At 45.2% G+C, this 27,736-nt stretch overlaps 1 protein-coding gene across 1 annotated transcript in view; it reads right to left on the minus strand.

The window, feature by feature from the left end:
* Positions 1–27,736, minus strand: part of LOC146193376 (MAM and LDL-receptor class A domain-containing protein 1-like) — a 204,074-nt gene that overhangs the window by 55,960 nt on the left and 120,378 nt on the right. Inside the window, 5 exon segments of the mRNA XM_084600530.1 lie at positions 6,509–6,663; positions 10,959–11,057; positions 12,380–12,553; positions 19,688–19,837; positions 21,445–21,541. Coding sequence (XP_084456656.1) covers positions 6,509–6,663; positions 10,959–11,057; positions 12,380–12,553; positions 19,688–19,837; positions 21,445–21,541 — 675 coding nt within the window.

Raw genomic sequence — 27,736 nt, forward strand, 5'->3', positions numbered from 1 at the left:
GAAGAAGAGGTGGCAGTCTTCGCTTACGTGGGCACTCCGGACGGGTGCGGCAAGGGAGTGGTGCATGGGGTGGATAGGATTTTCACCTAAGAGGACATCATGCAAATGCTAAGGCACAAGGCAAACCCGGAGGCTATCGGGGTAAGAAGACTCGGGAAAGATTCCAAGACTATATTAATACTCTTCAAGGAGGAGAAAGTACCGAGGACCGTCATCCTTGGGGGAGCCCCGCACAGATGCTACCTACATAAGAAGAAATATAAAGTATGTAAGGCATGCGGAAGACTAGGCCATAGAATCGACGTATGTCCAAACCCGACAAACATCAAGTGCCGTGGTTGCGGACAGAAAAATCCACCAGAGGACCACACCTGCAAGCTGAAGTGCCAACTCTGCGGGAAAGAGCACATGCTGGGGGACAGCAAATGCAAGCTGATCCATCGCACACCGTACGAAATCAAAAAGAGAATCTGGGAAAAGAAGATGAAGAAAGAAGCGGAATCGAGGGAAGCAACCAACCAAATCGCAAAAACCCAAGAACACCAGAGCCGCCCAAGAGCCAGACAAGAAGGGGAGAAGGAAGGGTACAAGCCCAGGACGAGCTCCTTCCCTAGACTAGGAGAGGAGCAGCGGACAGCCTCTAGGGGACGAAGCTCTTCCAGGCGGAGGAGCCAATCCAGGGGACTGTCAAGCTCGAGAGCCACGACCCCCAGTCGAGACCGAGACGAACCAACAACCGAGAATGGTGAGAGCAAAGGCGTGAGCTTCGCAGGCAAGGATACCCAGGGCCGAAATATTAAGGACAAAAAAGACGAGGAAATAGAAAAATTAAGAAGCATTATTAAGAGCATGAACGCAACGATCCTTAGTTTAAAGGAGGAAATACAAAATTTAAAAACAGAGCGCAATACAGTGGCGACTAAATCTCAAACAAAAGCAGGCGGATCTGAAATAGCGGCGCCCAACAAAATCGAAGGCCGACATCTTACAGCTCAAGTCGACAACAAGGAAGCGGTTAATAATATGCTGGTCGAGGGTACCTCTCCACCCCCACCTAAACGCAAAGCTAGGGAGGATAACAGCTCAGACCTAACAGTGGATGAAAAGCTAGAGAAAGTAAATGCGAAACTGGACAGAAGTCTTAAGAATTTCGCTAAGGAACGAGACAGTAAACTTGAGGACTTACCCAAGCAGATTCAACATATGCAGATACAGATGCAAAATCACTTTCACCTCATGACGGAGGCGCTCCAGCAATTAAAGGGGGAAACCGCCAACCTAAATGCCAGAGTGACTATAGTTGAGGAGAACAAAACAAAGTTGAATAATGGACAGACCGCCCAATAACATCCAAATTTGGCAGTGGAACTGTCGCGGGTATCGACGCTAGCGACCGGTATTGCAGAGCACGCTGTCGATCCGCGAATCAGCCCCCCTTGCTATAGCGTTGCAGGAGACCGGCGGTCCGGCCAAATTGCGAGAGTATCGCGCCTTCCACAGTGGGAAAGGCGACAAATCGAGAGTTACAACACTGGTGCAGAGAAACATAGCAACAATCCAACACGAATTAGAAGACAACGTGATAGAAAACGTCTTTGTAGAAATTCTAACAGGAAAAAAGGAGGAATCAAACACTTTCCTACTCAATATCTACAGCCCACCGAGATAACGGAAAGTCCGCTTCAGGGCGATAATGAACAAGGAACTTAAGATAGCAGGGAACCAGCCGCTAATTATAGTGGGGGAATTTAACGCCCATCATACGGAGTGGGGGTACACTAAGGAAGACGCAAAGGGGAGACAGTTGTGGGAGGACACGCATAACCTGGGGATAACATTGCTGACTGACCCATTACACCCCACGCGGGCGGGGAACAGCGTTACCGCCGATACCTCACCGGACCAGACCCTGATTAAAAACGTAGAAACAACGCAATGGCTAAATACGGAACTCAACCTGGTGAGCGACCACTCAATAGTGGAAACCACGGTTGAAATCAGGAGTAAAGTCAAAGGAAAAAAGTGCTTCCGGACGAAAATCACAGACTGGGACCGATTTAGAGAGATTAGGGAGAACAGAGACCTAACAGAGAAAGGAAATATGGAGGACTGGTGCGAAGTTGTAAAGAAAGACGCCAGGAAAACAACTAAGACGCTAGAAGGAGAAAAAGCTCCGGAAATAGCGGATGCCCGACTCCTACACATGTGGGAGGCCAAACAGGGCATGGAACGTCGACTTAAAAGGCAAGGCAGAAACAACAAAAATCTCAGAAGAAGACTGGCGCGTCATAACAAAGAAATAGAAGATTACGCCTTTAAACTATGTGAACAAAATTGGACTAACAAATGTGGCGACATGGAAAGGAATATGAACCTCCCGCAGACGTGGAATATCCTAAGACATTTAATAGACCCTGAAACGTCCAAAACACAAGCACGAGTCAAAATGGCTATGGTTAGACACGCGTGCGAAGAGCACGGCGATGACATATTCATGAAGAAACTCGTCGAGACATACATAGGGGACACCGAAATTAGACAGCTACCCGACTACCAGGGAATTCCAAATGAGAAGTTAGATGCTCCCATCACGAGAGCTGAAGAAAGGGCGGAGTTAGCGAAACTCAAAACCAAGTCAGCTCCAGGACCAGATGGAGTCACGAATAAGATGCTCAGGAATTTAGATGACAACTCGATAGAGGCCCTTACTAGCTACATGCAGAAATGCTGGGAAAAAGGGGAGATCCCACCGCTCTGGAAAGAGGCTACCGTGATTCTGATCCCAAAACCCGGGAAACAACCGAAAGTGGAAAATCTCCGGCCTATATCGCTCATGTCATGTGTAGGAAAATTAATGGAACACATAATTCAGACCAGAATTTCAAATTATATGGAGGAAAAAGAGAAATGGCCAGACGAGATGTATGGCTTCAGGCCCCATCTGAGCACACAGGACGTCATGCTGCGGCTGCAGCAAGACATAATTAATTCCAGAACCAAAAATGCGAACGTCATTATGGGACTGGACCTAAAAAGGGCCTTCGACAACGTCAAGCACGAAGCCATCTTGGAAGGGCTCCAGCAGGCAGGAATAGGGCTAAAAACTTATCGCTATGTCAGAAATTTCTTAACGGACCGCACGGCGGTTTTAACTTTCCAGGAAATACAATCTGGGGTGATCAGGCTAGGTAACAGGGGGACACCTCAGGGATCGGTACTGTCACCCACCCTTTTCAACATGGCCATGAGAGGGCTCCCGAAGGAATTGCGGAAAATTGGGAATTACAACTTAAAATACAGCCTGTACGCGGACGACATCAATCTCTGGATCAACAGAGGGAGCGACGCAGAGATCAATGAAACGCTGCAGGCGGCAGCAGATGTCATCTCTAAGTACGCGGCGCACAGAGGACTTAAATGTTCGCCTGAAAAATCAGAAATCTTCGTGTATAATGACAAGGCACTCAGGAACAAACCTCTTCTGACCCACAGGTGTACGTGGAAGGAAGGGAGATACCAAAAGTAGATACAATACGAATATTGGGACTCCACTTACAAACACACGGAAGGAACACGATCACCATTAAAAAGTTAGAAAACCACGCGACCCAGACATTAAACCTCATCAGGAGGGTCTCACGTAACGGAGGCGGCCTCAAGGAAAAAAACCTCCTGAGATTGGTACAAGCCTTCATCATTAGCAGAGTGGGTTACGCCACGCCATATCTGAACCTAAAGGCAGATGAGAGGAGAAAGATAGACGCGCTCATCAGAAAATGCGTTAAAAAGGCCCTAGGCCTCCCAACATGTACATCGACGGAGCAGCTACTGGCCCTAGGACTGCACAATACGATTTCAGAAATCACGGACGCGGTTAAAACCTCGCAACTTGAAAGACTCAGCACGACGCGAGTGGGAAGAGCTACGCTAAGTAACCTTGGAATAGCCACAGACAGGGGGCAAAAGGAAAGGGTTGACATTGACAGGAAAATCAGGGCGCACCTAAGAATCCCTCCCCTACCCAAAAACATGCACCCTGAGTTTAATAGGGAAAGGCGACAGAAAAGGGCGGAAGCGATAGAAACAATATTTCGGAGCAAACCCCCAAATGAAGTTGCCTACGTAGATGCGGCAGGAAACAGGCACAGTCGATACATGACCATGGCGGCGGTAGATGGGGGAGGCACCCTCATCACGGGGGCTATACCATATTAGGGAAAGAAACAGAGATAGAGGAGGAAGCTGCGATAGCGATCGCTTGCGTTGGCACCAAAGCTAGATATATTATTAGCGACAGTAAAACTGCAATCCAAAATTTCAGTAGGGGGAGGGTAAACCCCCTCACCACCAAAATTTTAACACAAGGAGTGATTGATAGGACGATCAACATCATCTGGACCCCGGCGCACGAATCTGTCAGCGGTAACGAGGCAGCCCACAGTGCAGCTCGAGATCTCTACCTCCGAGCTGTACAGGATGGCTCAGCTCAGGCAGAACATAATAGAGAAGGGCGATTAATCTCGTATCAAGACATTACAGAACACTACAGGCAATGCCGGAGGCGTTTCCCCCCACCAAACACGGCTTTAAATAGAGGTCAGGCAATGGCGTGGAGACGCCTGCAGACTGGAGTATACCCAAACCCAGTACTAAATAAACATATCCGATCGGACTGCGAGGACTATAAATGTAAAAAGTGTGGGGCGAGAGGAACCCTCGACCATATAATTTGGGAGTGCGCTTACTCCCCACGCAGGGCGCAAAACATTACAGTAGGGAAGCCTGGGAAACCTTACTGCGAAGCTCGGACCCTGAGCTCCAACTCACCGCCGTCCAACTGGCAGCAGAGGCCGCCGGCGAAACCAAACCGGCCAGCATCTAATGCGACCATCCCGTGCGGCTGGGCCGCTAAGTCCCCTCCCCCTTACAGGGGGGTGAGACAGAGCGGCCCAGGCGGTGTGATCCTTCTCTGTTGGACAATAAAAGTTTTCAATAACAACAACAACAACAAAGGCGAGCGCGCGCAAAGCGATTTGGCTCCGCTTGCAGGGACACAACGCCACAAGAATCTACAGGCGAGCTATTCGCTGTGCCCGATAAAGTATCCGGCGTAGCCCGGAAAGGGCGCTGTTCATTGGCGCCTGAGGTTGATGCAGGCGCAGTCACTGTTCCTGAAGCTCTGGGGTTTAGAGATAACAGTGGACGGGTGAATAAACCGGCGGTGGAAACTAGCAAAAAAACGAATAGAAGATTGGTGGCTTAAAAGCAGAGAAGTGACATAATGTTATTAATGTAGGAACAAACATTTAATAAATAGAATGATGGTTTAGTTAACCATTATAAATCAATAATTAAGATATAGGGAGAAAAATGAGTATGATAGCTACTGCTACCACCCCGTTTCAAAGGGGACGCTCCTATATTCCATCCACCCATCCATTCATGAAGCGCTACCGTGCGATACCTGGGTCCCCTTTGGATGGCTACGTGGCGGGCTCTGCTATTCTTAGGACGATGGCGAAATGAATGAAAGTTTTCCTCGCGCTGTGATTGAAGTTTGAATTTTTTTGGGCAGTGAATCAATCATTTGTTTGCTTGCTCGCAATTACTAATGAATATATTAATGCAGACATGTCTTGGGACAAATAGAAGACCATTGCGCATTCACTAGCGTAACCTTAATTCATTCGAACCAATTAGCTTTTGCGGATGGGTGGATTGAACTATGGAGGTCGATGATTTGATTCGAGGGTATGCTGTAGATCATTACTGCAATGCCTATTCGGTGCTATAAAGTAAAAAAATAAAGTTCCGAGAGCGTTGTGGAATCTGCACTTTAGAAATGCTTCAGATTAACTACTTTGCTTAACTACAAAAATCCCGTATGCAATTTATTTATTTATTTGTTTGTTTTACTTCAGATTCCTGGTCATGGAGCACCTTATGATATATTATGAATTAATAATGCGAAAGCACTTCATGCGGTATATCGATGTGATAGCACCGCAGTCCTTAGTGCATCGCATTAAATATGCTACACCTTTCACCGGCCTTTTTGGCGAAAAAGAGACAGGAATTGGCATACTTGAAGGAGTCCTTACCTTTGGTTTGAGGCACTCCAATGTTCTATGGGATGAGAAAATTTGACGCGTATTTTGGCACATGCGATGCTGTGCAGAAGCCGAGAAGCACCTATTCGCAACAATTCACCAGTGTGACATAATGGAGTTCCGGTGCACACAACACAATGAAATAAATTCGGGGGCACTGTTCTCTGTGCCGCTTAGAAGATCCAAGCCGCGCATTGAGTACATTGTTTATATCAGTACAACAACCGCCACCATATTTCTCGAGCTTTCCAAGAAGGCTGTCCTACTGAAAGACGTCTTATGTCACTTTTGCCGCTCATTACGCCGGCGTAAGTATAATATTCCCGGGTAGTTATCAATTATTCTAGTGCGCTCCTTACTTAGTGCAGTTCACATTGAAGAAAAGAGGAAGAGCTCACCCTTGCTCCTGCTTTCCAGTTTCCAACCTTTGCTGTGATTTTCGCCCACCGGTCCTTAAGACGGCTTCCGGTTATTGTCGCCAATACTATCATTTCACCCCGTTTGGAACTGCCTGTCCTTTGGGGCAAAACTCCAAACGAGAGCCATGCAGAATCTGAAAGTACAGTTAGAACCATATAGCTACTTTATTGCATTCTCATACTGGCATAATTAAATGACTCTTTACACTTTTAGGCTCCTAATTTCAATTTAGGTTAGCATGTAAATGCACAGAGGCTGCTGGAACACGTATGGGTTACACGCACTACTGGCATTATATTGTCTAGCTACATGAGCAAAAGCTAACTATTCAAGAGATTCGGCACTAATAAGGGGGTATTTAAATATTCACTTTCCAAGCTAGGAATATTTGTGACACATTCCCTGCGTTGTGCTGGGAAGCGAATATGCTTTTAGGGAACATATAATTTGTCATTTTTAGAGGGTTCCTCGAACTAAGTGCAATTCACTGGTTGTCAGCCAGAAGTATGCGTGGAAGAGGTATATAGGCAACCTGCAGTGGCCAGACGGCGCCACTGCAGCGCTGGGTTCAGCGCCGCTAAAGCCGGCGCCGAGTAATTTGAAGGGGTCGGCGCGGTCTGGTTGCATTCGCGTTGTCCGGCAGGAAGCATGCCGGTCGTCATTTTTTGTTGTTTTAGGGCCATCGAATGCTTTGAGATCTACTTTCGATTAACGATGCCGACGAAACGACGGCACTTGTTCGAGAATGGTCGCGCTTAGAACGTGAAAGTTGTCGACAATCGGGACTCTCCGCGAATTGCCGCTCGAGTGCTCATATACGACGTTGAGCTTCGAGAGAGCAAACAGCGATTTTCACTGACCTATTACGTGCACACTTTACGCCCAAACATTGCTAAGCTGGGAAGGAATTGGTAAAGCTATTGACTGAGTGTTTTTTTTTTTTAGGCTTGCAGCAGCATGGTGTTATCTACGCGGTTTCGCTTTACAGTTTCATACCATTCCAAACCCTTTTATTTGTCGCGCGCAGCTCTCGACAGGGCCGCGGAGGATGCAGGAAGGCAGGGGCAGTACCCTGTACGGGCGCCTTGGCACAGTGCAAGCACTGAGCTGCTCTAGCCTGCGCCATAAAATAAAACGAGCATGCATATAATGCTGCTAATGATAGAAAACTCTATCGCTTGAAATAGAAACTCTTGATCAGCTTGCGCAATCGGTACAAGAGGCTTTTAGTGCGGAGCTAAGTACGAGGTTCCTGCTCCGTGGCCAAGGTCTCATGTAAGGGCCTCCAGACATCGCAGTTCGACTTCTTTGCCAAATTAACAAGTGTATTTACCAAAAATTACGCTAGTCTATACTTGTATTTTGAAGTTCCGAGCGGACGTTGGGCGTTACGTTTGGTATAGACGTCGCAGTATGGATAGCAGATGGGCGTCTTATGTTTATTTTTTTTTTAGCCTCCGGTATTGAAATGCGGCTGGAATTCGATACTGCGACTCCACAACTTTGTTGCTTGTCTGGACGTTTCGTACTTTAAATGTCGGACAATTCCCCTCGATCCTGCGCAGCACATACAAGTAGCCGCCAAATTTTACATCGCGGTGCGCGTACAGTAGCGACTGCTGCAACCGGTGCGCGGTGGCCTGAATCAGAAGTTTAACTTGTTTTCTCTAATCAATGCACAATCGTTTTATTCGCCCCTTAGCGTCTGTACGCCATTAAGGCTAATAGCGAACGAATTTTACCGAATTCATTTTCACACGACCGCTGTCCACCTTCTTTCCACATTTTTCCCTTAAAGATCTACCCGGAAAGGAGTACTCTTAGGTATCCTTCGGAATTGTGGCAGTCTTTCATGCGGCAGCACCTGCGGTTATTATTATTCTTGTCCACATCCGTATCAGCAGAAGCACCGCACGAGCTCAGTGAGAACATTAAATGAGTAAATCACGCTCAGTGGCTTAAAAGTGCGAACACACAAAAGGAACACAGCGACCGAAAGATACACGGCGGCCTGCCACTCGCCCGCCTCATTGCTTGCTTTTATCGGCCGCTAGGTGGCGCCACATTTCTCGGCAAGCTCGAAGGTTTGATCACGGTTGGACATTAAGCTGTGCGGGGTAGGTGGGCTTGGTTTGGGAGCTCATAGGAATACGCCATATCAGGCCGTGCAAAGTGACCTGGGATAGTCATAATTTGAGAGCAGAGAAGCTGGCAGCATGAATAGCATTTGAGCAGCGATTGAGAGAAATTGGAGAAAAGCGGTGGGCTAGGAGTCTTCAGCTACCTCTGCATGAGGAATGGTGACACAAAATGTTGAAGGCAGACAAGAAAATTGGCAAGCAAATATTTGGATAGCAGTAGGGGGACCAGCCAGGAAAAGGTTAGAGAAACACAGAGGTATGTCCATGGCCGGATTATCCAGGGTTGAAAGAGTACAAATTAGCCGGGCGCTTTGTTCTCAGCACCCCCCTTGAATAAGGTAAAAACGAAATGGTGGATTTTGAGATTTGGCCCCAAAAATAATCAAAGCGTCTTCCTAGTTTTCTGTGGCTTAAAACTAAAGCGTATGTATTGCAATGTCGAGTTCTTCAAAAGCTGTTCGCATGAACGTACGCTTACCTAATCTCAAAGAAAGCCTCATATTTCGCTATTCAAAGTACCAAACTTTATATTCGCTCAAATGGATGAAAAAATAATGCAAATGGCTTTAGCTGATTGTAATTGGCTTCAGTTGGTTGGACATTAGCAGGTCTCAGTGGTGGCCAAGTGGCATAAAACGGCTCTATCTGGCTTTCAGTTCAGAGCCAGCTCGTACCAGTTTGTAAACCCATTGACTTCCGCTGCTGCTGAGGTCAGCTGTGTGTTAATAATCTGAGCGTAGGCGTGAACGTTGTCATAAAAGCAATAATATATTAGTTAGAGATTACGACTGCTCATAGCTGACAGCTGCCTCAGTAACTGGTCGCTGCTGTGAGCGGACATGCGAGATTCTCAGGCGGGTCAACGTTGAAGACTCCTTCAACAAACTCTCGCGGCTAAAGGCAATGAAACGCTTATAGAAAAGTAAATACCTTTATTCACTTGCTTAAATGTGGAATAAAAAATACAGACATGTTATACGAATATACGCGACTGAGCTAAAGAGGGGAAAATGCTGACCAGTTTACAGAACTATTTTCATTACATGCATCGTCATCGTCGTCGGTACTGTTTGGTTTGTTTAGGGGGTTTAACCTCCCAAAGCGACTCAGGCTATGAGAGACGCCGTGGTGGATGCTCCGGAGATTTCTACGAACTGGGGTTCTTTACCAAGCACTCACATTGCAGAACACAAGGGTGGCTTGATATTCGTCTGCACTGAAAAGCGGGCACCATTGCCGGGATTCGATCCCGCATCCTTGAGAACAGTAGTCGATTGCCGTAACCACTGTGCCACACCGGCGGGGTAGATTTGAAATCTGCCTCAGAACTATTTGTCTACGCCTATTTCTATCGTTCTTGAGCCTCGTTTCATCTCAGCTAATGTCAGCTGAGCGCATCGCATGCTGGTTACGTCACAGACGGGTGATGGTCAACATGTACTAAGCAAAGCACAATGATAGCAAATGAGGCTTTTTTACAGGAAGCGTGCAGGAAAGCCGCCCTCTCAACCACGCTATTCATGATCAAGTGTCGTGTTGCAATGAGCTGCACCAGACCCATATTTGCTAACCCTCTACCAAACGGACCTTTTTTATTAGAAAAGTGGGGCGCTTCTAACTTTTTAAAGATATTGATTGGAGTGTCGATGAACTTGTTTTTGTGCTAGTGATAATTACTCACGATAAGTTTTACGTTTCAGCTGATCTGACAACACCTTCCCTCTCAACGTCGCTATTGTTATCTGTATTCTTGGTTTTCAATATCCTGTGCAGATTTAGCAAAGCGTGTGTCCTTTCATCTTTTGCTTTTGCTGCATTTTTAAAAACACAATATGGTGTTAGCTATACTTGCGTATAACTACTGTCTTCTGTTATGAACAAAGACAAGGTCTATCTGTGAAAGTAGCTGGCAGTATGGTCCTTAGGTTTTGCCCGAACATCCCAATTTCTAACACCAGTCGTAAACTGTGCGGAACGTTTGACGAGTACTCGCTTACTTGAACCAGTTTCGCAATTTCGTCTCGAGAATATCTAAATGGTTCCGGTAATTAAAACACGTCTGACGCCAATCCCGAATATCAACAGCCTTAGCTTTCATGATGAAATGCCCATAAGAGCAAGCTGCGCTTTAGAGTCATGACGCTTCGTTGAATGTCCAATGTCACTAAGCATGGACACCAGATCTAGTTATGGAAAAACTTAGGCGCACTGCGTCAGCGCGACGCTCATCCTCGCTACCCTAACCCAAATAGTCCGACAGCGAAAGAGAAGAAATCAAAACACTTACGTTTATTCGGGACGAAGGTGTAGAAACTCACAACGCAGGAGTGGGCCATCTCTCCCAGCTTTGGCGTTATTAAAGACCTGGCGCGACTTTTAGGCAGATCTGCAATTTTAAATGCACACATCAGTGAGTTAAACAGCCATCATATGCGTTATTAATATCTCTGTTTGAATATATATTGTCTGTTCTCATTTCATGACACCAAATGCCACATATGAGCATCTGTATTATGAACAAATGTTTCCACGTTCTAGAATAATCTGAAAGTGTGCTGCTACACTGTTTAAAACTAATATTTCTACTTGGTTAAGGTAGCATTGAGCACTTTGGTGAAAGCCAATCACAATTGTCGAGTGCACTGAATGCTTAGGCTTGCAAAACCGAGCAATCAAGCGAGTGTTCTATGTGCTTCTAAACAACTTTTTAAATTTCGAATAACGACATGGAGTTCTCATCGCATTTCAGGAGCAATGTAGAAAAATGAATTTCTAATAAACATCAGAAAGGCTGCGCTTGGATGGATGCAATGAGTAATTACTCCCTTATTACAAATCCGAGATGCCTATACAATCTTCGATTTTTATGCATTGCGCAGCTTGTGCTATCAGCATTACTTAATTTTTCCGGGACAAATGCATTCTAAAACAGTGTTTCATACGGACGACTGCCGCACCAACAGGTTTCCCTCTACCGTCCCTCCTATTACTATGGTCTTTACATTTTACAGGTTCATGTCATGTGCGCGTTATTTCCTTCTTCTTCCTTCTCCTCTTGTAATCTGTCGCTAGGTTAAATGGGGATTTGTTCTCGACAGTTTATCTCAAAGCAATTTAAAAATAAAACACATACATGGAAGGTTTTGATTAATTTCAATCAAGCTTATTCCATTTTTCCACCACTTCTCTACATTAACATTTCATGGCACGTTCTGGCTAGGTTCACCGATACCTTGCGGCTGGTAAAGTACATATCCATTTTATAGCAGCCATAAAGAGACACAGTCCTGAAGAGTATGGTAGTAATGAATTTGCTTACAGTAAATTGTATATAAAAACAGAAAGAAAAAAAGTCTCTAACAGGACTAGATTACTGCTGCCTCTTTGTGAAGCTCAAAAATGTATCACTAATTCATTAAGCTGCAGGAAAAACGGGAATGAACCCATTTAATTGTGCCCTTATTTGTTTCATAAAATTTCTCCCGTTTGTCGCTAGGGGAAGTTAGGCAGGAAACGCAGCTTTTGATAGAACTGAACCATGCGTCGTGTGCGTTTGAACAAAAACAAATATAGATTGCGAAATATTCAGCACTGGCACGTGTATGTGCAACGAGCAATTTTTTTCCTTCTTTTTAATTTAGTTTCGACCAAAAAGGGTAGATAGCATGCGAGACTTAACATGTAGGGTATCTCTCAAATGGTGCTCACCTGGTTTCATCAGTGTGAATACAGCGTAGGCGCCATCTTCGCTTAGCTGACTGTCTGTTGTGGGGAAAAAAGTATTCTTCCTGCCCTCTTGCACTGTTGTCCAGTTCCATCCGAAGCGCGTGTTTTGATCCTCATTTTCCAGACCGCACAAGTCTGTTGAAAACTCGCAAGCTCCTGTAAAACCGGATACAAAACTTCAATAAAAAAGGGTCGGTCGGGAAGTATTTTGCACACATCATGACGATTCGCGAATAACGCTAAATCATCGAACTTCCCCTGATCACTGTCACATGCTGCAGTTGATGGCAGTGGGCGTTAAATGGTATTACAGCCTGTCAAGAAAGCGCGGACTTTTACTTTTGCACATTACTGCTAGTGAAACTCCCGCTTCTTCGTAAACCGAATCGCTTTCTGACTCTTTCTGTCTCTGCAATTGGTTTCGTAGTTCTGTGTATAAGAAGCAGACCCGTGGCTGTGTACACGGTCCTCTGCTGCGGCTTCGTTAATGTCGCGTTCCTTGAGTCCAACGTAATATTTATAAAGCAAAGAGGCGCTTGCAGACATCGGAACGGCTTGGGTTGAACAGAAATTTTTACGGGCAGACAATGAAAGCAAAACACGAAGACATAAGCAGATGAACGACAGGAGGAGCGCTGTTCTTTGGTTCCTCGGATTCCGTCTTCGTCTTTTGCACTATTTGCCCTTTAAAATGGATTGCCAATTCTAGTTTTGCTATAGTAGTGAATATTAGGATTCCCATTTTAGGAATATATTCAAAAGTCACCTCCTTAACCTGGTTTTAACGCTTCAATTTGAATGATAAATCTACCATTATAAAAAGGAACTATATACATTCCAGCAGATGTTGAAAATGAATGCCCGAGCATTGAGCTCGGAATCGACATGTGCCAACTGAGGCAATGCAGTAGTTAAATATGTAAGAATATATCTACGTCCGCGCGCATAATGGATAGCAGGGTGCAGTTACTGCCAACAGAACAAAACCAACCCCGCATGCTCGTCAGTCCTTCCTCCTATTCTGTTCTGTTGTTCTGGATGTCTCTTAAAAAATGTAGGAAAAGGTAAACCGTACTGCTGCCGGCCTGTGGGAATGTTGTATGCGCGGTTAATTACCTAAAACTCTGAGAAGACGTGTTTTCTAACATGCTTAACAGTATATAATCATAAGGTCATCCATTTCATGAAAGCTTCCGTCGTATGCCACAGAAAAGGAGGAAAGGCAACCCCGACAGCATTACGAAATAAACTAGTTCTCTCAAAGGGAAGAGCAGAAAAGATAAAACTACACTGAACAGGTGACGGCGCAAGGGATTCTTGTCTTTGTGAGCATGAAGTTTCTCCACTGCTACTGTGTATAATTTCTTAATGCCCTGCTTATGGGAGCGCTCCAGTCTAATCTTATAAACAGCGTGTAGATGTTGCAGCGTTATTTGCCGCAGAATATGGAGCACGCAGAAGTATGTCTGCCGCTCGTAACAGCTTAGCCATTCAAAAAAAAAAAAAAAAAGCCTCAGCGGTAGAGCGTGTTTTCAAGGTATTTCTGACTGCACAACACACATTCATTATAGCTTTTTGAAAATACAACTTAAAAGTAGGCAGCATTATTTGTGATAGTCTTTTTCAGTGCTCTTGCTAATTTTGAAAGAATAGCAGTACTCCTATATAGACTGGTCAGCAAATAAAATGCTTGAAATTCGTTTGCTTTTTGAAGCGTTCTTCGGTGCTCTTGCCAATTTCTAACGACTAGCAGCATTCGTATATAGTATGGTTAGCGATTCAAATGCTAAAAAGTTATGAAATTCGTTTGTTTTGCGCGTTTGTATGGATCATGTTTTCGCGTTCTATTTCAGATGGGAGAACGACGTCGTGCGCATCTTCGGTCTGTTTAAAAAAAAAGTTGTGGTTTAGCTCTGGGTAACCCTAGTTGAAAGCAATGGCGGAAGCTTCTTTTGCCTGCTACATTATTCCCTTATCATGCCCTATCAGTGCAATGTGCTACATTATTGGGGATACGTAAGCTCATCCTCTAACGGCATGGCGCGAGAGCGTAAGCTACCAGCCCACATATAAAATCATGCTTCAACCAAGCCGCATGGTCGTGCCTCCGTGTCGTAGGATTAACGAGAATGCAAGCGGTTCTGGCAGGCTGATTCCGATATCACCTTCCCATGCGAAAGGAGCGAACCAGGTTTGCAGCTCCTGCCCGTGGCATAGGGGTAACGTGAATTCAAATGTCATGGCAGGCTGATTTTTTGTTTATGAGGAGACCGTAGCTACGCCTCTTCACGGCGTGTACCTGCGGTCGCCAGAGGTCGCGCTTTCGCTGTTGTGGCATAGAGAAACAAAATGTGAAGGCCAAATCACGTGGGAATTCCAATTGACTATTGTTTAATGTTACAGGAAATTTATAGCAAGGTCACAAAAATGGAAGTAGACGAAGAAGGGGAGTGTAGTCTGGGAAGTGATCATAAACGTATTAGTCTGCAGATGGGGCCCTTTATCAAAAGAGAAATGGAACTTAGACAAAACGTAAACGCAAAATTAAACGACGATCAAATAGCGCAGATAGCAGCAGACATAGAGGAAGCAATAGAGAAATGCCCCATGGAAGACTGGGATTATGAACAGGTAGAACTACTCATAAGGAGGAAAATTCAGGAGGTTAAAGTAGCAAACCGCTGGAATGGAAAGAGGAACCCACGGAGCTGGTGGAAGAAGAAAATCAAGGAAGCTATTGAACAACGACGGGCGGCTTCAAGGGAACACCGAATGGCAAAGAAAGCAGAAATATCTCTGGAGCAAATCGACCAAAAATGGGGATCATATCGACAAAAGAAACTTCAAGAGCAGGCCCTCGTCCAAAGTAAAATAAGATAGTCCACCGATCGCTGGATGGCTGATATACACGATGCGTCTAGAGGCGGAGCAAGAATATTCTGGAACCATATAAGCTGGCTAGGGAAGAAGAATCAAAGAAAGCACGATCGGATTCAAGATAACGAGGGAAATTGTTTAAAGGGAGATAATGCAGTGAACTACATTACATCAGTTATTGCTGAGTCATTTAAGAGTGACGATAGGGTAATCTCCGCAAATCAGGAAGAAACACAAGGTAGCAGAATACAAAGCAGCTTAGAACTGACCAATCTAAACTGGTAAAAGGCAGAAAAAAATATTCCTAAAAACACATCTACAGGAATAGATGGAATTTCGATCAAGCTGATTATTGAACTCGGTTCAAAAGGTAAGGAAACGTTGTTAAAAACTCTGGAAACAGTCATAACGAATAAGCAAATTCCGGACAGCTGGCGGCAGAGTAAAACGAATTTGATTTATAAAGGGAAAGGAAACAGATGCACATAAAATCCTACAGGCCGATTACCATAACATCTATTATGTGCAGGTTAGCCATGCAGGCGGTGAAGTTAAAGGTGCAAGCATGGGTTGAAAGTAACAAGATACTCGGAGAACTTCAGAACGGCTTTAGAAATGGTCGGCGCTTAGATGATAGCCTGTTCGTGCTTACCCAATGCATCGAAATATCTAGAGTGGAAAATAGACCTTTGCATTTGGCCTTCCTGGACATAAAAGGGGCGTACGACAACGTAAGCAGGGACCTCCTGTGGAACATAGGTATCGGTTATGAGATAATAGAGTTCCTACAGGAAATATACCGGGATAACAAAGTAGAAATTACGTGGGAAGGCATAAGAAGTATGGAGGATGTCAAAGTATGCAAAGGATTAAGACAAGGCTGTCCTCTATCACCGGTGCTGTTCATGCTTTATATGATAAACCTGGAACGGAGGATACAAGATAGTAACCTAGGTTTTAACCTATCATATAGATTAGGTGTAAAGGCGGTAGAGCAGCGCCTCCCCGGTTTGATGTATGCACACGATATTGTGCTGCTAGCTGAGAGTCTGAAAGAATTGCAAACTCTCGGTAAGTATTGCGGAGACGAAGGGGACGCTCTAGGCTTCAGTTTCAGCGCAGTTAAGGCGGGTCTGATGATTTTAAATGGCTCAACTGATCAGGGTCTTAAAACACAAGGCCTTGAAACACCTAGAGTAGAATATAAATATCTGGGGGTATGGGTAAACGAAGGATTGGCATACATTGGAAAGTATGAGCAATCACTTAAGGCCAAAGGGCGAAGGAATGCCGGGATAATGAAGCATAAGGCATTGTGGGGATACAATAGGTAATAAGTTCTGAGGGGTATTTGGAAAGGAATTATGGTGCCCGGAATTACTTTCAAAAATGCGGTTTTGTGCCTAAAATCAGAGGTACAGTTGACATTAGAAACAAATCAGAGATCCGTTGGACAATTAGCAATAGGTGCCCACGGCAAAACTACAAATGAGGCGGAACAGGCAGATATGGGCTGGGCATCTTTCGAAGTACGGGAAGCTCAAAGTAAAATATTATATGAGGAACGCCTGAGGAAATTCGACAATAACAGATGGGCAGCTAAAGTATTTAAATACCTGTACCTAAAAAGCGTTGACTCACAATGGAGGAAAAGAACTAGGAAACTAACTAGTAAGTATGCTAGTAACAAGGACGGAGAAATAAAGAGCATTAAGCAACAGGTGAACAACACAGAAGGTAAAAATTGGATAAATTCGAGGGAAAAGAAACAGAGTGTGGAATTATACCGAAAGTGGAAAATGCAGATAAGAAGGAAGATTTCTTTGATAACTCAAGAGGCAATGCCCTACCTTTTGAAGCTAGATCAGGGTGCCTTAGAACACGCAGCTACAAAAAGAAATTTAAGAATGGAGATGACGCATGTGCTGTATGTGGAAACTCCCGTGAAACAATTGATCATATTATACTCGAATGTAATGGTATCCATCCGGAAGTTGGTGCAGGCGCAATCACTGTTCCTGAAGCTCTGGAGTTTAGAGATAACAGTGGCCGGGAGAATAAACCGGTGGTGGAAACTAGCAAAAAACGACTGGAAGATTGGTGGCTTAAAAGCAGAGAAGTGAAATAATGTTAGTAATGTAGGAATAAAATTTAATAAATAGAATGATGGTTTAGTTAACCATTCTAAATCAATAATTAAGACATAGGGAGAAAAATGAGCATGATAGCTACTGCTACCACCCCGTTTCAAATAGGACGCTCCTATATTCCATTCCATTCCATTCCATTCCATCCCATCCCATCCCATCCCATCCCATCCCATCCCATCCCATCCCATCCCATCCCATCCCATCCCATCCCATCCCATCCCATCCCATCCCATCCCATCCCATCCCATCCCATCCCATCCCATCCCATCCCATCCCATCCCATCCCATCCCATCCCATCCCATCCCATCCCATCCCATCCCATCCCATCCCATCCCATCCCATCCCATCCCATCCCATCCCATCCCATCCCATCCCATCCCATCCCATCCCATCCCATCCCATCCCATCCCATCCCATCCCATCCCATCCCATCCCATCCCATCCCATCCCATCCCATCCCATCCCATCCCATCCCATCCCATCCCATCCCATCCCATCCCATCCCATCCCATCCCATCCCATCCCATCCCATCCCATCCCATCCCATCCCATCCCATCCCATCCCATCCCATCCCATCCATCCATCCATCCATCCATCCATCCATCCATCCATCCATCCGTCCATCCATCCGTCCGTCCGTCCGTCCGTCCGTCCATCCATCCATCCATCCATCCATCGGCATTGCTTTCGCAATAAAATGCTCTTCTAGTGGAAGAACATATCGCTCATTTATGATCTGTTCTACGTCATACAGATCTATTGTGGCGCTGCTATTGAACGCAGAACGCGCACTGCAATCCATCTAATTCATCAGGTGGTCAATGCCCATGTTTCGAGACGGCTTTGGCGCCCGATCCGGCTGGTAACGTCATCGCCCACAGGCTGTCAATAAATCGCTGACGTAAACTGGGCTGTTTGGATTTAGGGCTTAGACAGTTGTCTCGTGTCCTTCCTTCAGTATGTCTGCCTTGACACGAAGGCAGTAAGGCAACTGGTACTCATCGTAAAAAACGGCTTCATATAAGCGCTTTATAAGATTTGAAATCTGCTTGGATTGTGAGGTTTAGCGTCCCAAAGCGACTCAGGCTATGAGAGACGCCATAGTGGAGGACTCCAGAAATTTCGATCACCTGAGGTTCTTTAACGTGCACAGACATCGCACAGCACACGTGCGCCTTGCTTTTCGCCTCCATCGAATGCGGCCGCGAAGGCCAGGACTCGATCCCGTATCCTTGGGAAACGTAGCCGAGCGCCGTAACCACTGTGCCACCCCGGCGGGGTAGATTTGAAATCTGCCTCAAGACTATTTGTCTACGCCTATTTCTATCGTTCTTGAGCCTTCGTTTCACCTCAGCCGATGTCAGCAGAGCGCATCGCATGCTGGTTACGTCACAGACGGGTGATGGTCAACATGTACTAAGCAAAGCACAATGATAGCAAATGAGCCTTTTTTACAGGAAGTGTGCGGGGAAGTCGCCCTCTCGACCACGTTATTGATTATCAAGTGTCGTGTTACAATGAGCTTTTAAGTTCACCGGACCCATATTTGCTAACCCTCTACCAAACGGACCTTTTTTACTAGAAAGGTGGGGCGCTTCTAATTTTTAAAAATATTGGCTGGAGTGTCGATGAATTTGTTTTTCTGCAAGTGATAATTACTGACGCTAAGTTTTATGTTTCAGCTGATCTGATAACGCCTATAGTATTGTCGTAATGATACGCTGTATTGAAGCTCACCGTTTCTATTTTGCAGTAGGAGAAGAGAGCCATGATAGCAAGTACGCACTCTTAAAGGAATGAACATACATACATTTAATAGCATTCTGGAACATGACTATGTTTTGAATTTTGAATTTTGAGTTTATTTGCACTTCAAGAATAAATAAGGGACCCGAAACAAAAGGTGAACACTAGTTCACTTGAGGGTGCTCGGGCCCCATCACATGGCAAAAACAGCTTTACATTACTAAGTAACAGTAAAAATACTGAGTTTTCTTGTCTACGCTTCGCAGCTCAAGGTGTAAACCTTGGGGCTATTACAGTAATGTGCATCTAATCCAACTCTAATAAGTCGTCGTCATATCACTTTTTATGGTTTGTTTCCATAACCTTTCCGCAAAGCAATATACAATACTGTTTTCTGATGACCAAACAGTTTCTTACGAAACAAAGAGGCTCATTGGATGGTAAAATGTGCATGGTAAAATGTTTCATGTTAAAATGTGCATGGTAAAAGTGCATGGTAAAATGTTTTCACATACCGCATCTTGCTTCATCCGCTCCGTTGGGGCAGTCAACCTTGAAGTCACACACCTGGGACTGCGGGATGCATTCCCCACTGTCCGCACATTCGAACTCTTTTTCACCACATAGGGACGGGGGTGTGGTTGGCACCGGGGCTGGTGGTAGCTCTGAGGACGGCAGTGTAATGGAAGCAAAAGAAGGAAATTAAAGAATTCTTCGTGCCTTTGCGCATACTGATGGAAGGAAAGTAATAATTCCTACTGAACATGAAAGGCAATTTCGAAATTCTCTTGAGCGGCCATAAATATAAACCGCTCATGAAACCATAAGGAGCTGATCTTGCTTTAACTTTAAATAATGCGCACCCATTCATAGTCTTGATGGCACCTCGTGCGTATGAGGCATCGGTGAACAAAGATGTCCTTATTCAGCCTAAAAAAAAGTAAAAATCCCGAACATATAGTCTTGTTCTGACGAATACAAACACCGTCCATCATAATCTTATTTGAAAGTCGTGAAAAAAATCACAAGGGTTCAGCGCTGCTGAACCAAATATTGAGCGACAGCATTAGCTGCGGGTGTACCGAACGTTCTTCTTCTCTTTTTCTTGTTCCTTAGCCTACATATAAAGCCCCGCTTTAACCAACCAACATGAACGTGCCTTAGTGCCCTATAGGGGTAACGTAAATGCCAGGGTCCTAGCAGGCTGATTCTCACATAACCGTCCCATTTGAAACGAGGGACCCAAGTTGGCAGCTACTGCCAGTCCATGTGTCACGTGGGGTATGACGTCACAACGTCACGTGGGTAAGAGGTGACTGCAGCAGGGTCACGCGAAGGCTTGAAAGTGCGGGTAGTATTGCTTTCGCAATAAAAGGTGCCTGCGTCGGTTTTAATAGAAAGTCTCTTAAAACTGTAATCTTAAACATATTGTGTTTCTGAATACAAGCTCAAAGACATTGAGGGAGGAGAATCAGCACTATTTTTGGCGTCTTTCCTTTTAGCCAGTCATTTATTTGCTCAGCTTCAATGACGCGAACCATGGTACATGTGGCCACACTCACCTTGCTGTGTTCCTCGTGTTTTGGTAGTAGCTACATTTAACCGGCGAAAAAGTGTCTCGCGAAGAGGCGTGAAAGAAACTTCACAGCTGCAGTTGTATAAATTTGCAAGTGGAAGTGCCGGGTGTTTTTCAAATTTACAAAATTTACCTAATTAAAAAGGGCTCCTTTGAAGTTCAATTTATATGCTCTATCATTTGATGCTAACCTGAATGTTTAGTTAGAATTTGTATTCTATTTTTCTGTCCTTCTAGGAATTTGTCACCTTTCTAAAGACATTCGCTCGAATCGACGCTGAGAAATCCATCAATAACAATTCAACAATATTACGACTTCTTTTCACCAAGAGGTAGGGCGGCTTTAAGAAGGTGCAAAATCATATCTTTATAAAACAATTATATATGCCTAAAATGTTTTTGAGGCTGTAAAAACTGTGAAGCAAGACGCAAAAACAAGTTTGCGATGTATAATACGTTCTTTTCTAACCAATATTCTCAATCTTAAGGCTACGCACCAGAAAATCCAAAGTTTTCGATAAAGAATAACTTGTGTATAACTTTGGCCGGAAAAGGTGAAACGAATAGAGGAAACAAGACTAAAATTTTTAATAAGAAATAATTTGAATCTGATCGCTTTTTAATATACTTATGCGATGGAGGTTTTACTGTTTAAGGCGCTCACAAAAGGTCATGTTCTTTTTGAACTCAACTTACCACCATGGAAAGCCGTGCAGCCTTCCCAGAATGTTATGTCGTCTATGGCAATGTAACCAGTCTGGCCAGGCTGATTGTGTTCTCCGATGAAAGCCACCTAATTGAAAGGCAGATAAAAATACTGAATTCATTTCAAGACAACAAAAAAACATATATTACGCAAGCAAGAACATTACGGCGTCCTTGTGAAATCGGTATCGGTGAAGGACTGGCACTAATGTGAGCGATTTAGAAGTCGCGTCCGTTGTAGATCCCCATCATTACACGTTATTCACGGTCGGTTCGTCCAAATAGACTACGACAACACAACAACGGCAATCCCAATCTAGCTCTTTTGAATTTACAACAACGTCATCGGCCGAGAAAATGGGGTGGGGGCTTGCATCTTTTCTCGTCTTTACCTTGTTACTGCTGCGCTGCAGTGTCCAGTATTCAATTTGCGCAATAGTTACACTTGATAGATAAAAGAAAAGCAGCACTTTGCAGCACCGGAAGATAAGCGTGAAATCCGCATAGTTTACGCTCACATATTTTGCCGGAAGCTCCACTGGTACTTGACAAATTTCGTTGGCAATTAAATTTTCTTTATAAACACCAAGCACGTAATCCTCTCATCCGCTTAACAAATGGGTGTATATACATGTTCTGAGGAAGAGTCTTTTACACCGTTCAGCTTGGTCATGTAAAGAGTCTATTGGTAGCGATGGACGGAGTGGGCTAACACAGTTACAGCGTGGTCCGGGATCCGCTAATGTTATCCGCTAGCGTCACCGTCATTGTGTACATGTAGACTGGCCCCCACACAGCAGGGCGCACTGTCAGCCAGCTCGTGGCATGCGTCATCGCCAAGGATATCTGAGCATGTGCAGTGGATCCCGCCGTAGTGCATCGTGGATCATGATATGCTATATAGACAGCATAGCGCTACCACTTATCACTACCGTCTGTCACTACCTTACGTCGTCACCGACGCACGCGCTGATTGCCTCAGTGGTGTAACGTTATGCTTTCCGAGTTGGTTCAATTGATTGCAGTGGTTAAGTTGCAGTACTCTCCCCATAGCATGTATGCCTGAAATCGCCTTTACTTCTGTGTGAAGCTTTTTATAATGCCTCCGCCCTCATGGTATGTGGCGGTTTTATCCGTTTTGTTATCGGCGCCTGTGCTAAGAATTTTCCGCCATGCTGCGCTACGTGCGGGGTAGGTTTATATTTCGAATGTGCAAGGTTTTTGTTTTACATTTTGAAATGCCTTTAAATGTCTTCAGCTTTTAGCTTTCCGTAACAATAGATACTTCATAGAAAGAACGACAGGGGGCAGTACGCTTTTCCAATTGCGTTCATTTTGTGCCGCCCCTATACAAAACCCAACCTACGCACCCTGATGCTCTGATAGCATTTTGTTAGGAGAAAGGGTCATTAATTTCGTTGAAGTATGCGTATTAGTTTAAATCCATCATCCTCCTACATGTTAACCGATTACGGCTGCTGTGTTGTTCCACTGAGCTAAGAAGGAGTGCCTTAGTGTCTTTCGACACTGCTTGGACTGCAATTTAAGTTCGGTGAGATCTCTGCCTCGGCATACACGGAGGTTCTTGAATGAATCTACACGCTCCGTGAAACTTCAGCGCTAATATAACGAGTTCTTATTAGATCCCTTATCTGCTGATATATACGGGGATTCATTTGGTGTGCGCATACAGTTTCAAATAAAAATGTCACTTTCACATTAGGGTACTTTAGAAGATGTTATATTACTTGAAATTACTTTTAGTCTTTAAGCGCCTATTATATCATAGCTTGAACTTATACATTTGTCCAAAACCAGTTATCTTGGCCCTCCAAATTCATCACTTTGGCGTACATTTTATCAATTGTTTTGCTCTTACACGGGAGACAGCTTAATATATGGGCTGCCAGGTGGCAGTGAAAAAAACGATGGTTACCATCTTTTCTATGTTTTTTCTCTCTATATAGCACATTTATTTCGACATTCTCAACATTTAATTTATTTAGGACGTGCTTCTTCGAATACATGAAGATGTGCTCCGCAACGTGCCCCGAACAGGGGAAAATATCATAATGGCCCTCGACATGAAGGAAGCATTCGATTGCGTAAATCACGAACCGATCCTTGCAGGCCTAGACGACCTGTACTGCGGACGCAGAATCGACGGGTACGTCAAAGCCTTCCTGTCAGATAGAACTGCCATCAACGGCATGGAAGACCTTCCATCGAAAAAAAATTCACGCGCCAAAAAAAGGAACATCCCAAAGGTCAATCAATCACCTCACTTATCCTCTTCAATATAGCTATGATCGGTCTAGCCCGAAAACTAGAGAAGATCGAAGGCACCAGGCACGCCATGTATGCAGACGACATAAAAGTCTGGATGACCACCGGTTCCCTCGGGGAAAAGGAAGAAAAACTACAGGAAGCGGCCTCCTGTGTACAGAAATATCTCGGAGAAAGTGGACTCGCATGCTCGACCGAGAAATCGGAACTGCTTCGAGTGTGGAGAGGCAAACAAAACCGGACGGTCCCAACCAGTGAGGACCTGAAACTGAGCATCTACCTGTAACGAATGTCCATCCCGGAAAAGACAACAATAAGAATATTGGGTATGTGGGTTCAATCTAACCAACGCAGTACTCGCACTTTTACCCTGCTCAAAGCAACAACGCTACAAGTAACACGCATTATCAACCGCCTCGCCAACAGGCGGTATGGCATGCGCGAAGTGGACACACTAAAACTAGTCAGAAACCTGGTAGTGCGCCGATTTATATACAGCCTACCCTACCAGTGCCTCAACAAGAGCGAAATACAACAAGCGGATGCCCTGCTACGCAAAGCGTATATGACAGCGCTCCGACTACCGGGAAACACGTCGACAGAAACACACAAGGCTCTCGGATTGCAAAACACCTTCGAAGAGCTACGCGAGGCGCAGCTTGAGTCGCAAAAACTCAGGCTGCTGCAGACAATGACTGTAAGAGCTAGCTAGCTCTTACAGAGAGTCGGAAACCGCGAGCAGGTGCGAGAAATAGCGAGGACGAAAACGATCCCCGACGAACTTCGCAAGTCCCTCAAGGTAGCTTCAATCCCGTGAAACATGAACCCTAATCTCCACCGAGGCAGAAGAGAAGCAAGGAGCGAATACATTCAGAAAACATACGCTCCTCTAGACACAATCGTGTATGCAGACACGTCCTCGAGAGGAGGACACAACAAATTGCAGTGGCCACGGTGGTCCATTCGTCTCTACGCGAAGTGACCAGCGCGTCTATGCGACACTGCATGGTAGCAGAGGCCGAGGAAGTAGCCGTCGCTCTAGCGGTGGCAGAGGGCTATAGAACCGGGCGGTCGATAATGATACTGACGGACTCACAAACAGCCTGTCAAAATACATGAATGGTAGGACAGGTCGTCACGCACTTCATATACTCCGCGAAACGACTGACAAAATTAGAAACCACGAAGGAAGCAAGTTCACACACAAAATTATGGCAGGGAACCAAGAGGCCGACAGGATAGGTCGAGCATACACTACTTTCCGAGCATCCGACGAGTCCAGAGAACGTTTGCCAGCCTTCAAGGAGTCAAGGTATACTCGGTCATACTGGAAAACTACAGAGGCAGAAGAATGCGATATCACCTACCGCACAGTTCTCTCAACACAGTGGAAGCTGTCATTTGGAGACAATTACAGACAGGTTCATACCCAAACCTACACAAAATAAACAAAATGCACCCTACCATATACGCGGACAGATGTGCGTGGTTCGACGAAAAACCCACACTATGTCACATCACATGGGCCTGTAAAAACATAGACATGGTCCCCAAAATTCGAAACACGTGTGCGGAGCAACGGGAGACTCTCTTGTCTAGCGACCGCTGCGAAAACCAGCCAGGCCTGGTACAGCGAGCTCAACGGGCGGCAGTGGCCAGCGGACCCTTGGACTGAGGGCAACCGACCATTTTGTAGAAGTGGGCAAGGTCGGCAGAGAATGCTTTTGTAGGCAACAAGGAGACACCTCTGAAGACGTCCCAAAAACCGCCAAATTAATTAAGGGCTAAATAGATTTTCTTTCCTTCCTTCCTTTCATCTTGGAAGATCGGAAGTGGTATGTAAGAAACACTATTCGTACTGCAGTAATTTTAACCGCCTGGGGTATTTAACGGGCACTGACATCACACAGCAAACGGACAGGCGTTCGTGGGCCTGTGCGATGTCAGTGCATGCTAAGTATCCCCATATGGTCGAAATTACTGTGTAGCCCTCCACTACGACACCTCTTTCGCTTTCCTCTTTCATTCCCACCTTTCTCCCTTCCCTTACAGTACTGTTCAGCTGTCCACAGAACCAGTGTGAGAGATACTGCTCCTTTCTATTGCTCCAAACCATTATTATTATTATTATTATTATTATTATTATTATTATTATTATTATTATTATTATTATTATTATTATTATTATTATTATTATTATTATTATTATTATTATTATTATTTCCCCAAGATGGCGCCCAGTAAGGACGCATGTGCGCTGTGCTCCCGCCCGTTTTTTCGCAAGCAGCAGTTTTTACGATGTGCCGACTGTGCGAAACGTGTTCACACGAAGTGCGTCACCTGGGCGGATGACGAGCTGCAACTTCTGAAGTCCGGCTCTCGGCCATTCTTGTGTAATTTGTGTGCGTCGTCGTCGCCTGACGGTGTTAGGCTTAGCGACGGTGGTGCTAGAGTCCCTGGTGACCCGCTCCTGCCCAGCCACCCGACCGGTTTTCCCCCTTCAGCCGCGACCGGCGAACATGGCGGTGAGTTTGCCTCGCTACGGGCTCTCCTCCTCGACGCGCTTGAGGGAATCTCTTTTCTGAGCGATGAGGTTGCCCAGCTACGGGAAGAGAACGAGCGCCTTCGTGTAGAGATCTCGCGGGCTTTCGTACAACAAGCCGAGGTTATCGCCTCTCTACGTTCCGATGTTCACGGCCTACGCCAGGAGCTTGTGCGGTGCGCTGCTTCGCAGTGTGAGCGTCCTCTCGTCGAGCGTCCTCTCGTTGTCTCCGTGGGCAATCCTACCCGTGAGGAGCAGCCATCTGTGGACTACTCCGCCGCTCTTCATCGAGGGATGACTCCTGGAGATATTACCTGTTCATCTTCTGCCTCTGCTCCTCGCCGTGCGGTTGACTTACCCAGTGCGATGAAGAAGCACCGAAGTCGAGCCATTACTGGCGCATCGAGCACATCTGTCCTGAACGTTGCCATTTACCAAAAGAAGCGTCCGAAGACTATTTTCGTCTCTAAACTCAGTCCCGATACTACATCGGTAGACCTTACCAACCATCTAAAATCAGTGAATATTACTCCCATTTCCTGCCGGCAGCTGAAAACAAGGTACGACTCCTACTCGTCCTTCCATATTGAAATTGATGAAGAATCCTACAGTAAGCTTGTTGAGCCTTCGATGTGGCCGATGGGCTGCATATACAAGGACTTTCGTGGGAAGCTTTACGACGATATGCTTCATCCCTCTGAACTGACGCAAAATTGCAGTGGCCCCTAATTTGGATATCTATTATCAAAACGCCCGAGGTCTTCGGACTAAGGGATCAGAACTTTTTTCTAGCGTCTTGTCCTCTTGTTATACCGCTGTTGTGGTTACCGAAACCTGGCTGTCAAGTGATATTCCTTCCAATGATTTCTTTCCAAATAATTACTCTGTTTTTCGTAGCGACCGCCCTGAAACAGGTCCCAAATCAAGAGGAGGTGGAGTGCTCATTGCTATTGACAGTTTTGTGAAGTGTGTTCGATGTTCCGATCTGGAAACTGTTGAAGAATGTGTGTGGCTCGAGCTCACTTTAAATCGATATGAAAAACTTTTACTTGCAGCTTTCTACATTCCTCCGAATCTACCTCCTTCAGCCTATGATGATGTTCTGCTCTCAATCGAACATGTTATAACCCGTCATAGCAAACACAAACTTCTTATCTTAGGTGATTTTAATACTCCTGGTATCAACTGGAACTCACTTATTTCTTCTCACAACAATCATTACATATTAAGTAAGTGTAACGCTCTACTTGATTTTATAGCCTTTAACTCTTTGCAGCAACACAATTTCATTGCAAACTGTTGCGGTAATATTCTTGACATCTGTCTATCGAATTTTGAAAGTGTTCGAGTCTCGAGTTCAGACATACCGCTGACTCGCTGTGACAGATTTCACCCTCCGCTTCTAGTTACTACTGCTCTCTCTGCCTCACCTTCTACTAATTCAGATCGAGTGTG

Source organism: Amblyomma maculatum, chromosome 4 (assembly GCF_055883805.1).
Source record: "Amblyomma maculatum isolate TAMU_Amacu chromosome 4, ASM5588380v1, whole genome shotgun sequence".
Lineage (NCBI taxonomy): Eukaryota > Metazoa > Arthropoda > Arachnida > Ixodida > Ixodidae > Amblyomma > Amblyomma maculatum.